This window comes from Capricornis sumatraensis, chromosome 10, assembly GCF_032405125.1.
Source record: "Capricornis sumatraensis isolate serow.1 chromosome 10, serow.2, whole genome shotgun sequence".
Classification (NCBI taxonomy): Eukaryota; Metazoa; Chordata; class Mammalia; order Artiodactyla; family Bovidae; genus Capricornis; species Capricornis sumatraensis.
Window position 1 is genome coordinate 80,663,302 of NC_091078.1, and position 13,363 is coordinate 80,676,664.

At 46.7% G+C, this 13,363-nt stretch overlaps 1 protein-coding gene across 1 annotated transcript in view; it reads left to right on the forward strand.

Moving 5' to 3' along the window:
- Positions 1 to 1,709: 1,709 nt before the first annotated feature.
- LRIG1 (leucine rich repeats and immunoglobulin like domains 1) overlaps positions 1,710 to 13,363 on the forward strand; it is a 114,202-nt gene continuing 102,548 nt past the window's right edge. The window contains exon 1 of the mRNA XM_068981696.1: positions 1,710 to 1,927. Coding sequence (XP_068837797.1) covers positions 1,710 to 1,927 — 218 coding nt within the window. The remainder of the gene's footprint in view (positions 1,928 to 13,363) is intronic.

The window sequence follows — 13,363 nt, forward strand, 5'->3', positions numbered from 1 at the left end:
TGTAACTTTTTTACTCTGTGTGTGTGTGTATGTGTGTGCTCGCGCGCGCGTGTGTGTGTGTGCGCGCGCGCGCCCCCCTGAGCGAAGTGCGGGCCTTACTCTTTGCGCTGTCGTTAATACTTGGCTACTACGGTCGGACCAGTAGGAGCCAAAGTTAGTAACTTGGTAAGAATTATTATTTCTCTTTTTATTCTGTCTCTTAGGAGTTCTTGATGTATAGCTTCTTGAAAACTGGTTTTAAAAGGATGTGATTTAAACAAACAAAGCAACCCCTTTATATCGAAGGCTGGAGTGTTTCCAGGATAACCCTTCAGCTCACCAGGGCAGAGGTGGGGATGGGGGTGGGACTGCAGAGGTGGGGATGGGGGTGGCACTGCGTACACCTTTCCGATTCGGTTTCTGCCCGCATTACACTTTCATTTTGGTAATCAAGGACATATTGCTACATTTAAGGAGTCAGGAACAAGTCAGGAGCCAAAAAGAGCTCCCGGTTGTGAGAGAGGAAGGCGGTCACCCCTAATAAAATAACTAAAGATGCCCCCAGCAGTAGATTAGTGAAGTTTTAAATCTGCATACATCTGGAAAATGGGTGTAAACTTTAAGTCGCCGGCCCTGTTTGCAGACTGGAAGGAGGGAAGAAACTTTGAGGCCAGAACGCTCCAAAGCGAGGGCAGTGCCTTCTTTACCGAAGTTTTCTCCTCCCGTACACCGAGAGGGCATACTTTTATTCCACCTCTCCCAATTGTGCATCCCCCTCCTCCATCAGTCAGTAAGTCCCCTTTAAGAGCCAGAGGCCGACTCTCCCTTTCTCCTCCCAGTCCCCCGCCCTTCACACCTTGGGTGGGAAAAGAGACTGGGGTGGAGTGGCCGGAGAGGCGGGAGGGGCGGGATCATGGTGAACGCTCCAATGGGCGCCCAAACTGGCCCGCCGTGGACCCTGGCAGCCAATGAACAGCGGCCGGGGGCGGGGCGGGGCGCTGTTGCAAAGCATCCAACGTGGGCCGGCAGGAGGCCGCGGGCGGCTGAGCCCAGGGGGTGTGTGAGGGCGAGCGGCCGGGGGCGGGGCTTCGGAACTGGCCCGGGCTGGGCCGCTGGGAAGCGAGCGGCGAGAGGCTGATTGTTCGGCCGCGAGGTCTGCGGGGTTCTAGCTAAGCGGAGCGGCGTGCGGAGCCCGGGACCGCGCGGGCGCGCTCTGCCTGAGGCGCCGGGACAGCTAGGCGCACCGGGCCCTTGGAGCACTGCGGGGGTGGCCGCGTCGTCCAGCCCGGAGTCTGCAGCTGGACGCTTGGAGCCGCGAGGAATATGCCTACGGGCGCAGAGCTTCTGCTGTGAACCCGAGCTCCTTGCTCGCAGCGGCGGCGGCACTTGGTGTGCGCGGGGACTCCGAAGCCCGGCCAGGAGCGTGGCGGGGGAACGAGGAGCGTCAGTCAAGCACCTTTTGCTGGGCTCCGTGGGGTTCTCAGCGAGCACGGACGGGTCGGCCCGGATGGGCGCGGGGTTCGCGGCCCCCTCCGGGCTCTGCAGAGTAGCCCAGGCACCGGGGGCCCCCTGAGCGCCAGAGTCGCTACCGCAAAGAGAACTTATGCTGGCAGCCATGCCCCGGCACTGAGCCTAGTGCGGAGCGGAGCTCCTGCAGGCCCGCCCGTGCCGGCGGTCGCCCCGGACTTCGCAGCCCCAGCACTGGGAGTTCGCTGCGCGCTCCAGACAAGATGGCGCGGCCGGTCCGCGGAGCGCTCGGGGCCCCGCGCCGCTCGCCTTGTCTTCTCCTCTGGCTGCTGCTGCTGCTTCAGCTGGAGCCCGCATCGGCCACAGCCGGCCCGCGGGCGCCCTGCGCCGCCGCCTGCACTTGCGCTGGGGACTCTTTGGACTGCGGCGGGCTCGGGTTGGAGGCGCTGCCAGGGGACCTGCCCGCCTGGACGCGGAGTCTGTAAGTGCCGCCCTTTACGCCCTCCTCGCGCCCCGGGGGGCTGTCACTTGCGAACGGGACAGCTAGGGTGCTTCTCCGAAAAGGGGCTACACATTGAGTTGCGTGTGTGTCAGCTTTGAATGAGCTGCAAAACTGTTAGTGTGGGATTGTAGTGGTGACATGGTCCTTGGGGATCTGGAGGAGACTGCGTGCGAAGAAGTCTGGATGGGAAAAGTGTGAGTCTCGTGAGTGTGTGGAGGTGCACGCGCGTGAGTCTTTGGGATCTTCAGGCGGGAAGTGTACCTCGTGGGGGGAAGGATGAGATCGAACGTGGGTCTTTGGGGTCTTAAGGTGAGCGAATGTGGGTCTTGAGGTTCTGGAGAAGAAAAAGTGTCGTAGGGGTCTGGAGGTGAGTGAGCGTGGCTCGTGAGGGCCATTTGGGAGTTGCTGAGTGGGTGGGAGTGTGGCGGTAAGAGGGTGAGTGAAAAGTCAGGAGATAAGTGTGCATGTGTGGGTGGAGAGCGGGAAACATCTGGAGGGGAGAGTGTGAGGAAGTCTGTCTAGGGGTCCGCGAGTGTTTCTTTTTCCCCTCTCCTATAATCCACCTCTCTTGTCTGAGCTGCTCGGCCTTTCAGTGGGTAATGAATGAAGGTGACTTTTGGCTCCAGTCTTCCATTTACATCATTTATTAGTGAGAGTGTGCGTAGCCTTCTCCTCATCCACCAGTCTGGTGGCCTGACTTGGCTCTGGCCCCCCGCAGAAAAGTCTGGAGGACTCCCCGAGTTGAGTTAGGGGACTCTCAGTTCCTGGAGATCTATGACTGCTGGAAGTTGGTCCTTTCCCCCCGGTTGGCATCTTAGGGAGCTGTGTTCCAGACCCTTCCTGTCTGCTCCCTAGGGAACTCCTAGGGCTTGCCGATCCAGTGCATCTTGGGGCCCACCCTGTAGCATTTCTCCTCTATAAATGGTGCAGATGAGTCTTGGAGTAATGCTACTTCGGGAGAGGGCGTGAGACTCGGGTGCCAGACTCTGATTTCAGCAGAGTGTGTTAACCTGCAAGAGGCTCATCTCTGTGCCGTCAGGATTTTGGGACTTGGTGGGCCACTTCTCAGGAAAACACAAATACGGAGTTGTGTAAACATGGCAGAATGTCATAACCTTTTAAAATTTCTAACAAATCTGCTTCATGAGTCAAAATCCCGTCCAGCTATCAGTAATTAGCATCTCTGCGGAACTGTTAGTACCTTCCAGAAGAGGCCTAGGTTGAATAGTCTGCTTTTTAGTTGAATAATTGGACATATTCCTAGAACATACAAGAGTCACAGTAGTAACCTCAGGCGTGACATTCACTCTCCAAAAAGAGAAACAAAACTGGTGACACCAGTTTTAACCAACACCTGTGGCTTGACGTAAGAACATGTGGTCTGAGACTCAGGCTGCCATAAGGGGAGAGAAGTTAATTCCTTTCCAATGTGAAGATCCTGTGTCTCTGAGAGTTAACAGATCCGTTAACGTTCCACACTGCTTAGCGACCCATCCTGCGCTGGTGTGAAACTCGACCCTTATGCACAGGATTTCTCTTCAGCATTCTGCTGCTGCTTTGGAATTCCCTGACTTAGGGAAAACCAGTGGTCAGGTGGTGGGATTTTAACACAGGTGGTGGCCATGTAAATTAATGGGAAGTAGACCCCAGAATTGCCATTTGGTAGTATTGTATATAGCTGGGGCAGTCTGGGGGTATTGTGGGTTTTTTACATACTCTAAAGTAGTTTATTTTATTTTATTTTTTTCAAGTCATGGAATCAGAGTAGCTGCTTAAGTGTTCACCTGTTGGAATAGTGACTCCCAATGTCAGTGTTGGTTGCGTCATGGGCAAGGCACTAATTTCAGAAGTGGGGGGTTTCTGGCAAGGACAGGGTGTCCTCTTGTTTTCACTTTCCTATGGCCACAAGATCCTCTTTGCCTTGCCGTTTAATTTTTGGAGCAAAACTACTGGTTTTGTTTGGGGGGCTTTTGTCGCCTAAAGAGTGATATTTCACAAGTCATAAATAACTTTAAAGTTGCAGTGTTTTCTCTTTTCCCAACACATTTGATGATCCGTGAATACAAAACTAGCTATTTTGAACTTCAGGAGACTTGATTATACTGATTATGGTGTTAACTGATTAGGTTTTAAGTGAGTAGTATGGCCTCTGGTTAGTATGTGGCAATACAGTATTCAGTACAGAAATGTGTGTCCTTTGAAAAAATGTTTGTGAAGTTTGTTTGTTTTTCTTCTGATTAAAGAACAATTAGGTAAATATTTCCCCCTCCGCCCCCAGACTTCACATTTCTCCATTTAAGTCCTTAGTCTAATTCTGAATTTTCCATCAGGATATTTATGTTTTATATTCCTGGCTATGATTCAGTAAGACTTGAGGGGAGAAAGTCTCTGTCTATATATATAATAAAATACGTTATACCGTCACCAACTTTACACCCTCTGAGTCCATTGTGTCTAGAAAGTGCGTTGAGCTAGTTTATAACCCCATGAACTAGATTTACTACTGCAGCTAGTTTAATTTCAGGCTGTGGGTTTGAGATAGAAGGGGACCTGTGGCTTTACGGAGCTTTTTTTTTTTTTTTTGCTTTTGTAAACAGTACATCTAATTTTGGAGTTGCTGTTAAGCCCCGCATAAGGAAAGTAAAAGTCCTTAGTGGATGTAAATGCAGTTGGAATAACAGAACTGGAATAGTGCTGGGAGAAGGAAAAATGTGTTCGTTCCTGGGGCCTGAGGATAACTTATTCAACACAATAACTTATAGTTGTAGTAGTCGAGCCATAACTGAGTCTGCCATCCCATTACGTAGGTGAGAACGGCCTAGTCCAACCAGCACACTCATAAATAGCTCCCAGCTCTGCCAAGCTTTCTTCAAACTTCCCAGAACCTTAGAAGACTCTGAACTTCTTAGAACTCAGATGTTTTCTTTCTTTGAAATTGCTTTGGGGGAGTGTGACTTCAGAAGCTGTTTAAGATGCATTAAACACAATTTACCTTCGACTTTTGTCTGTGGCATAAAGTTGAGCAGAGCTTTCCTTGTTCACAGGGTCTGGCAGCTCAATGATGAGCTAATGGGACTGCGATAGGAAGGCAGGCAGGCCCTGGAGGAGGAACCACTGATTCTCAGCTTGGAGGGAAGATGACTTGGCGTTCGAAAGCAAGGACGCTCCCTAAAGGTCACCGAGTGTGGTCATTCTAACTCATATTAAGACAAATGTATTGATTGGTTCTCTTTGTGTTTTGTCTCCCTACCTGTTTGCAGTACCAAACCCAGGGGACTCAGTCGAACTTCTTTTTCAGTTTGGGCACCTAAGTGGTACTTAGGATTATATTAGAAAACAAAACGCAAGCCCCATGGTGGTTCCCATTGTTGTTGGGGAGCAAAGAGGGCCTTTGTCTTTCAAATTTTACAGCTGTGCTGGAAGGCCCAGGTGTGCAGGGTGTTGTGAATTAAGGGTTTGGAAAATAGTTTCCATCCTGTTTATGCAAATTAGATCTAAAGTGCATAGGACCAAATTGTTTCAGAACCAAAGCTAAGATTCACGCGTGCGCGCGCGTGTGTGTGTGTGTGTGTGTGTGTGTGTGTGTGTGTGTGTGTTTTAAGAGGTAGATAATGGTCTGCATTGCCTTAAGGTCTTCCTTTCTGCCCATTTTCCTATCACTTAAGAAGAATTCAGCAGACCATGAACATCCAATTCTCGGGGATGGACAGGTTTGTTCTGAAGAGGGAGCCCGTCCAACACAGGGTAATGGCAGAGAGAAAATCTGAGAAGTGCAAGTGCTTTTAAAGTTTGGGGGAGCTTTAGCCTGAGCTCAGAGTCCCTTTCTTTTCAAGTGTCTGAAGCCTGGCTTGACCTCCTCTGCATGATGGAGCACCTATCTGATATGTCGTTGTTGTTTAGCCACGAAGTAGTGTTCAGGCTCCTCTGTTCATGAAATTTCCCCAGCAAGAATACTGGTGTGGGTTGCCATGTCTTTCTCCAGGGAATCTTTCCAGCTCGCATCCCCTGCTTGGCAGGCAGATTCTTTACCAATGAGCCACCTGGGAAGCCTTCATCCCTTATGACACTTTTTTTTTGAATAAGGGCAAATCAGGGAAGTGAAATTGGGTGCCTTTTTTAGACACAGGATTTAAGTCCCTTTGATGCAAAATTATGGTCATAAAATCTAAGTTTTGAGGACTGAAATTAGGAAGTGCCCAGAGACCCCAAAGCCCAAGGTGTCTCTTGCCTATAGTGTATGTCAGGGCTGTTCCTGCCGCCTTTAACAAGGGACAGTTTTAAAAAGAAGCATGCTCATCTCTTTTCATATTTACATCAGGTCACCAGATTTCCCAACCTTTGGACTTTTGAATGTGTTGTGGGCAGTACTTCTTCATCTCCAGAAGGATGACAATTCTGTGCAGAGTAATCAGATCTGGGTCCCAGTGGATGTCCAGCTCCACGGGACTTCCAGCTCTGCCCCAGGGGCTGTAAGTCTCTTTCCCTTTCTATTAATGCCTAGGCCTGAATTCCCCACGCAGCCTTCCCTGAGCACATTGGGATGACCTCTGGTTGACCTTACTCTCCCTCAGACACCATGCTTACAATGAAAGGGCCTCTCCCCCATTCTGCAGAGGTGTCTCCCTGGTGCAAAGCCTTTTCAGCATCTTCTCTTTCAGGGTGGACAGGAATGCAAGAGAGCCGCTAGGGTTTTGTGCGACTTAACAATACTCCCAGCCTAGCTCTCTGCACCTGCTGCAGCCCCAGAGGTCTGTTATCTGGGGAAGGAGGTGGTTTAAAATAGCCACTGGTTATTTCAAAAGTGACATCCACCAGAGAGGGAAATCTGCTGAAGGGAATCATTGAACTGAAAGTTGCTATAAGCAGTCAAGGATGTTGATTGTACCAGTATCTCTGGTTTAAAACTTAGAGGGATTCCTCTGACTTAGCCCATAGGTTTAAAGACCAAGTTTCATGAGCAAGCCTGATTTTCAATGACTTGTGAATGAGCTTGGGGACATTTACTCATTGGGGACCTTTCTCCTCCTCAGCAACTGCAATTTGAAACCCTGGGGGTCTTTTAGAGTAGAACTCTGGGGTCTATTAATATTCAGAGCTGTTTACAATGGATGCAGTTTCAAAGGCTGGAGGCATTGTCTTGAGACAGGAGGAGGAGGGGTAGGAGGAAGATTCCCAGGCAGAGGAGGGGAAATACATCTAAAAATCCCCAGTGTTTCCTGGCCGATGGGAAATTGAGGAACCGTTAGTGGTGGTGTTTAACGACTTACGCATGTCATTGAGCCTGTGGCCCATTCCGTCTACGTCCTGGCTTCCGTTCATAGTGTGTGTCAGTACTGTGGTTGTCTTCTGCGTTTGTTTCATGTTAAAGCGTGGGAATCTGTCACAAACTCAGATCTGTTCGTATTTCCCCAGAGAAATAGGACTTTGGAGACCAGAGGTAAAAATTCACACAATAGTTAACTCTCTTGGAGTTATTTTTTCTGTATAACTGTGGGGTTTAAAATGGCAATCCAGACTTACCTATTAATTGGCCAACTATATGAGTAGACTGAGAAATTTTCTGTTGAAGAACTTGATACAGGACCATTGTTGCCATGAAGCAAAATGAGTAGTTAAATAAGGATTATAGAAAAAATGTAACTTGTGGTTTGTCTATGGTCTGATTGAAAGTTGCTAATTTGTATCCTGGTTTTTAGGGTTTTGAGGGGTATGCTTATGAATTTTTCTTAGTCAAAGGCTTTATGCTTTATACATTTTTCTACTAATATGTTTTATATAATTTAGTACTTTATGTGTGGTTTCAATATACTTTATGCATAATCTTCTAAAACACAAGCTGTAAACCCAGTCTACTTATAAAAGTCACTCTGTTTTTTAAAAAGCTGCTTCCCTGTTCCCCTGGATTTCGTGCTTTTGGTGTCCTGCCTTCAGCTCTTCTCTTTGTCCTGTAGCTGGGCATGTGATGCCCAGTTGTTCCTCAGGTCTTGGTTGGGTTAGTGATGGAGGAAAGAGCGGATGAGGGCATAGCTTCCTTTATTCTTCTCTGGTAATGATTTGGATGCCTCCTCCCTGCTGATGGCACCCAGTACTCACCATTCACTCCACAGTAGTGATGATGAGAGTGGAAATTACTTCTAGGGTCCATTCCTGGCTCCACCACCCTACAGCTAGGTGTGTGATTTGTGGTGAAACTCTTCCCTTTGTTTCTAAAAGAAGGAATCATAATAGTCTACCTTAAGCTGCTGTGAAGACAAAGTTAGGCGATACGTGTATTCAGCCTAATCCAGTGTGGGTCAGTCACCTTGCTGATGATTCAGAGCATCGGAGGCTAAGACCGCCGCCCCCACCCCCACCTCACCCCCACCCCACCCCCCGCCTTTAACAGGTTTCGTATCCTCTTGTGGCGTGGCGGGTCTCTCCAAGTCCTGGTGACAGAGGCTTCCTGGGAAGAGTGCTTTCCTGACATGAAGATCTCACTTGTTGGGAGCAGGTGGCAGGGCTCAGACCCCAAGTGGCCTTCTGCCATAAAGTTTCTAGTGATATGGATACAGTGAAGCTTTGTGTGCCCTAGGGAAGCTCAGACAAATTCAAGGGGGAACTCTGTGAACTGTTGCAAAAAATTATACAAATTATGCAATTAGCAAAAAATGATTGAGGTAGTTTATAAATGTATTCCAGTTGTGCAAATACATCTGTCTATTGAGCATTACCCTCCTGGGAGGTGGGGTATGGGAAGGAGGCTGAGAAGTGAGAGGCCCTTAAACTAATAATTTTATCCTATTATTTCTCAGGGTTTCATTGAAACTGATCCCTACCGAGAAGCTCGGTCAATTGCTTGGAAACATGCAGGTGCACTCTTCCAAACAGGGTTAGGTTACAAAGTCTGGGGCTGGCTGAATCCTCTGCTGTGCCCACTTCTCTTTGGAAATGTTTGAGGGAGGAGGTAGTGTGAAGGGAGATGATTGTGGGCTGTTTTGCACAGGGCTGGAGATGTCTGACATTGTTTGTGTGTTCGGTTTGTCTGCCATCGTGCAGTAACTTTGTAGGGGACATGGGCATTGAGCACAGGGTCTCCCGTGGAATCTGGCAAGGATGCCACCTGAAAAGCCGTTTGCTTTTCTTGCCCCTGCACCTGTACCTGCCTCCCTTCCCCCATGAATGACCGTGATTCACAGCCTTGCCCACATGAACGGCTACGATTGTTTGCGTCTTTATTACTATTTAATCTAGCATAACCAGTAAAGCCCATTGTGTGAACAACCAATCCGTTCATCTCCATAAGTCCTAATACATCTTGATTTCCTTATGAACCAGGATGCAGGTTCCAATCACTGCTCATTCAGTTTATTTTGGCAAAAGGTGGCCTTCAGAGAGTTTAAAGAAAGCATGACCTGTCTTCTTTTGAAGCACTTTGCATTGATTATTCTTTAAACTTTTATGGTGCCCAAGTCTCTAATCTTTTTTGATCTGTAGGTACTTTTTTTTTTTTCTTGAGGTCTCTTATTATTGGGAAGAAAATGAATCAGAGGAGTGAGGTTCTGTCCTGCAATATAATTACCTAAATGTTGAGAAACAAGATAGTGGAGAGTTAAGTTTTTTTTTTTTTAGCTGATTAAAAACAAATCATACAGCTTCATCTTCTAAGACTGTATTATACAGTATTTAGGAGGGGTCCCCCCACCCCCACCTCCTCTTCCTATCCTTTGCTCCTACCACCCGTTTATACTTTGCTGTTCCAGTAATTTCACACTTATCTTGGTCAGGGCGTACACTGCACTGATAAAATTCTTCCTCACTGGATTACCTACTTGATGATGGCCTGTTAGATATACAGTGAGAAGAATCAAGCACTTTAGAACTAAGGAATGGATAATCTCACTTTATTTCCAAATTTTGTAGTCACGGTGCTCTTCGTTGGTACCCCCAGCTTTAGCACTTCAAGCTGGGTGAAAAGGCATTGACACCCCCCTCCCCCTGCCACTGGTAACCACTAGTTTGTTCTCTATATATGTGAGTCTGCTTCTTTTTCTTTATGTTCATGACCTTGTTGTATTTTTTTAGATTCCACGTATAAGTGATAGCATATAGTGCTTGTCTTTTCGTCTGACTTGTTTCACTTAGCCTCATGCCCTCCAGGTCCATCTGTGTTGCTTCAGATGGCAAATTTCATTCTTTGTGACTGGATAGTTTTCCATCTTACATGTCTGTTTGGATGTCACAGCACATCTTCTTTATCTGGTCATCTGTTGATTGATTAGCACTTAAGTTCTTTTATGTATTGGCAGTTGTAAACAATGCTAGTATGAACACTGAGGTGCTTGTATCGTTTTTAATTAGTCTTTTTGTTTGTTTTTTGGACTTATACCCAGGAGTGGGATTGCTGGGTCATATGGTAGGTCTAGTTTTAGTTGTCAGAGAAGGCAATGGCACCCCGCTCCAGTACTCTTGCCTGGAGAGTCCCATGGACGGAGGAGCCTGGTGGGCTGCAGTCCCTGGGGTCACTGGGCATGACTGAGCGACTTCCCTTTCACTTTTCACTTTCATGCATTGGAGAAGGACAACCCACTCCAGTGTTCTTACCTGGAGAATCCCAGGGACGGGGGAGCCTGGTGGGCTGCCGTCTATGGAGTCGCGCAGAGTTGGACACGACCGAAGCGACTTAGCAGCAGCAGCAATTTTAGTTGTGCATTTTTGAATAATTTATGTATTTATGACTGTACTGGGTCTCGTTGCTACGCAGGCTTCACTCCAGTTGTGATGAGTGGGGTCTGGTTGGAGTGTGAGGGCTTCTCACTGTGCTGGCTTCTCGTTGTGGAACAGGACCGCTCTTGGGGTTTAGCAGTCGCAAGAGCCGCGGCTCCTGAACCTCGAGCACAGGCTCAGTAGTCGTGGTGGATGGCCTTCGTCACGCCGCAGCATGCGGGGTCTTCACAGCTCAGGGACTGAACTCGTGGCTCCTGCATTGGCAGATGGATTCTTTACCACTGAGCCGCCAGGGAAGCCCAATTTTTATATTTTTGAGAACCCTCCATACTGTTTTCATATTGACTACCAATTTACATTCCCACCAACAGCGCACCAGGGTTCCCTTTTCTCCACACCCTCCCCAGCGTTTGTTATTTGTGTTATTTTTTATAATGGCCTCTTTTGTTTAATCTATGCCTTAATAGACTTGTCCCCATGGTTTTGTTTTTTTTTTTTCTGGGGGGGGAAGCAAATCCAAGCATATCACTTCATCTGAAAATATAGATAGGTTAAAAAAAATTAAGATACATTTATTTTTGAGATATAATTTACATATATTATTTGCTATAGGGTGGTTTAAAGAAGTGTTAACTGTAACAGCCTTTTGAGGGGGGAAAAATCATTTAAGTCTGTTTTTCCAAAGGGAGTTTTTGGTAAACTGAACCTTTAAAGAATGTTTATTGAGCACATAGTGTGTGCGCTCAGAATACAGTTTCGTCTCTCTCTGTCTCCTCTGTCTGTCCTCTCTCTCCTCTCTCTCCTCTCTGTCCTCTCTCTCTCTCTCTCTCCTCTCTCTCCCCTCTCCTCTCTCTCTCTCCTCTCTCTCTCGGTACTTAGTTCCTTTGTCCCATTGTCCCTTTGCCTGAAATGTGGTAATTCTGAGGAACTCTCATCTCTCCCCATGTAGCTGTTCATTGGGAAGTTTCTTCTATGCTGTTAATTATTGATTAGAATTATTTTGTGAACGAGCGTAATTCCAAATGGGTCATTTAAAAAGTGATATTTCAGGTACTATTGGTTAATAGAGGGGTAATTAGCTATTGGTTGTAGTTAAAGTCGTGAGTCTGAATCAAGTTAACTATTGTTTACTTTGTAAGCATGACCCTCCAGCTGTGGCTACTTGAGCCTGCTTTAAATAGAGTGAGAGGCACCCTGGAAGAAAATCCCCCCAAAGCAAAGAACTATGTTCCTGGAACCCTCTGTGCTTGATTTAAACTTCACACGGATTTGAAAATGCTTTTCTTCAAGTAGCTGGAGAATGGTTTGGTTTGGTTTTGTCAAAGTGCATAGTTTAATTTCTCTGCAGCCTGTTACTTTGTTGGTTAGGAGAGACTTTTAGAATGGATTTCATGCTGGTTGCAGCTTAATTAGCAGTCCGAATGGGAGTTACATACCAATCCACTTGATCACAGTCTGTGGAATGATTTCCATATTCTGTTTGTGAAAATCTAATTCTGTATGGATCCTGTGGTGTTCGATGGTTTTAAAAGCTGTCCTACATGTCAGGTTAAATTCATGCATGTATTAAGCTTAATAAAATTTATATGGTATATGATTAGATACCATCTTACAGGGCATTCTGTGTTTAGGGAAGTGGAAGCACACACTGCAGGGGTTAAGAAAGATCTACAGGGTGGGAGGGCACTTAAAACTGAGAAATTCTGACTGTGAGTCTAATTTCTACTTTATAAATTAGGAGAACGTTGTTGTTTCATCTGATTTCTGCTGTGCAGGACCTTGGTCCAGTACTATGCATCTTGCCTACATTTTAGTTTTCATTTTATTTTTAATTAAAATTTTTTTCCCTTGATTTCTTCCCTACACCTGGGCTGGTGTGAATTTCTGGCACACAAGCTCCCAGAGCTTGCAAAACTTCTAAACAGCCAGCAGAGCTTGTTGCTTCCAGGAAGTCGGTTGTTGATCCAGCAAAGTGATGGATGCAGAAACTCCAGCTCAAATGGAATGGATTTCCTTTCTCTTTGGAGGAGAGGAGACCCAGAAAGCGAACTGAAATGTTTTGTAACTCTTAAAGTCTGCCCCATCCCAAATTCCTCTGAATGTTTTCTCAGATTTGGTGTCTGTGTGGGACTCTTGGCCACAGTGGTTTGGCTTCATCGATGGTTGTGTTTTGTCCAAGAGAAAAATCTCCTATGGAGATTTTTGGATCCTTTCACAAGTTCATTTGAAACAGAACTGTGAATTGATTAAATTATATTGAATTTCAGACTATCCTAAAATAAAGACTGGCGGACCTCAAATATTATTTGGGGAGTGGGGAGGGGAGGGGGCAGTGTAGGGAACTGCATTGTATGTGAAATCTCAAAACTCCCTGCATCTTTCTGAGCAGAAAGGAGCTAACATTGTCATTAAGCATCTTAAAGGGGTTCTGGACCAAAGAGGGGTAAAAACTATTGACCTAAAAGGGAAAAAACTAATAGTTGTCTTAAAGCTGTGAAGGCAGGAGTGTGGACGGTTGAGAAAGTGGCTGGACATCTGGAAAGTTTGGGGTTTTATCCCAGTTCTGCCCCTGCTTGGCAGTGTGATCTTGATCTGATCAGTTCATTTCCTTTCTGTAAAGCGATGTATGATTTCTAAGGCTGCTCATCTCCAAGTATAGGAGTCTATCTGAATTGAAACAAAGAAGTAATAAACTTACACTACTTAGTGAAT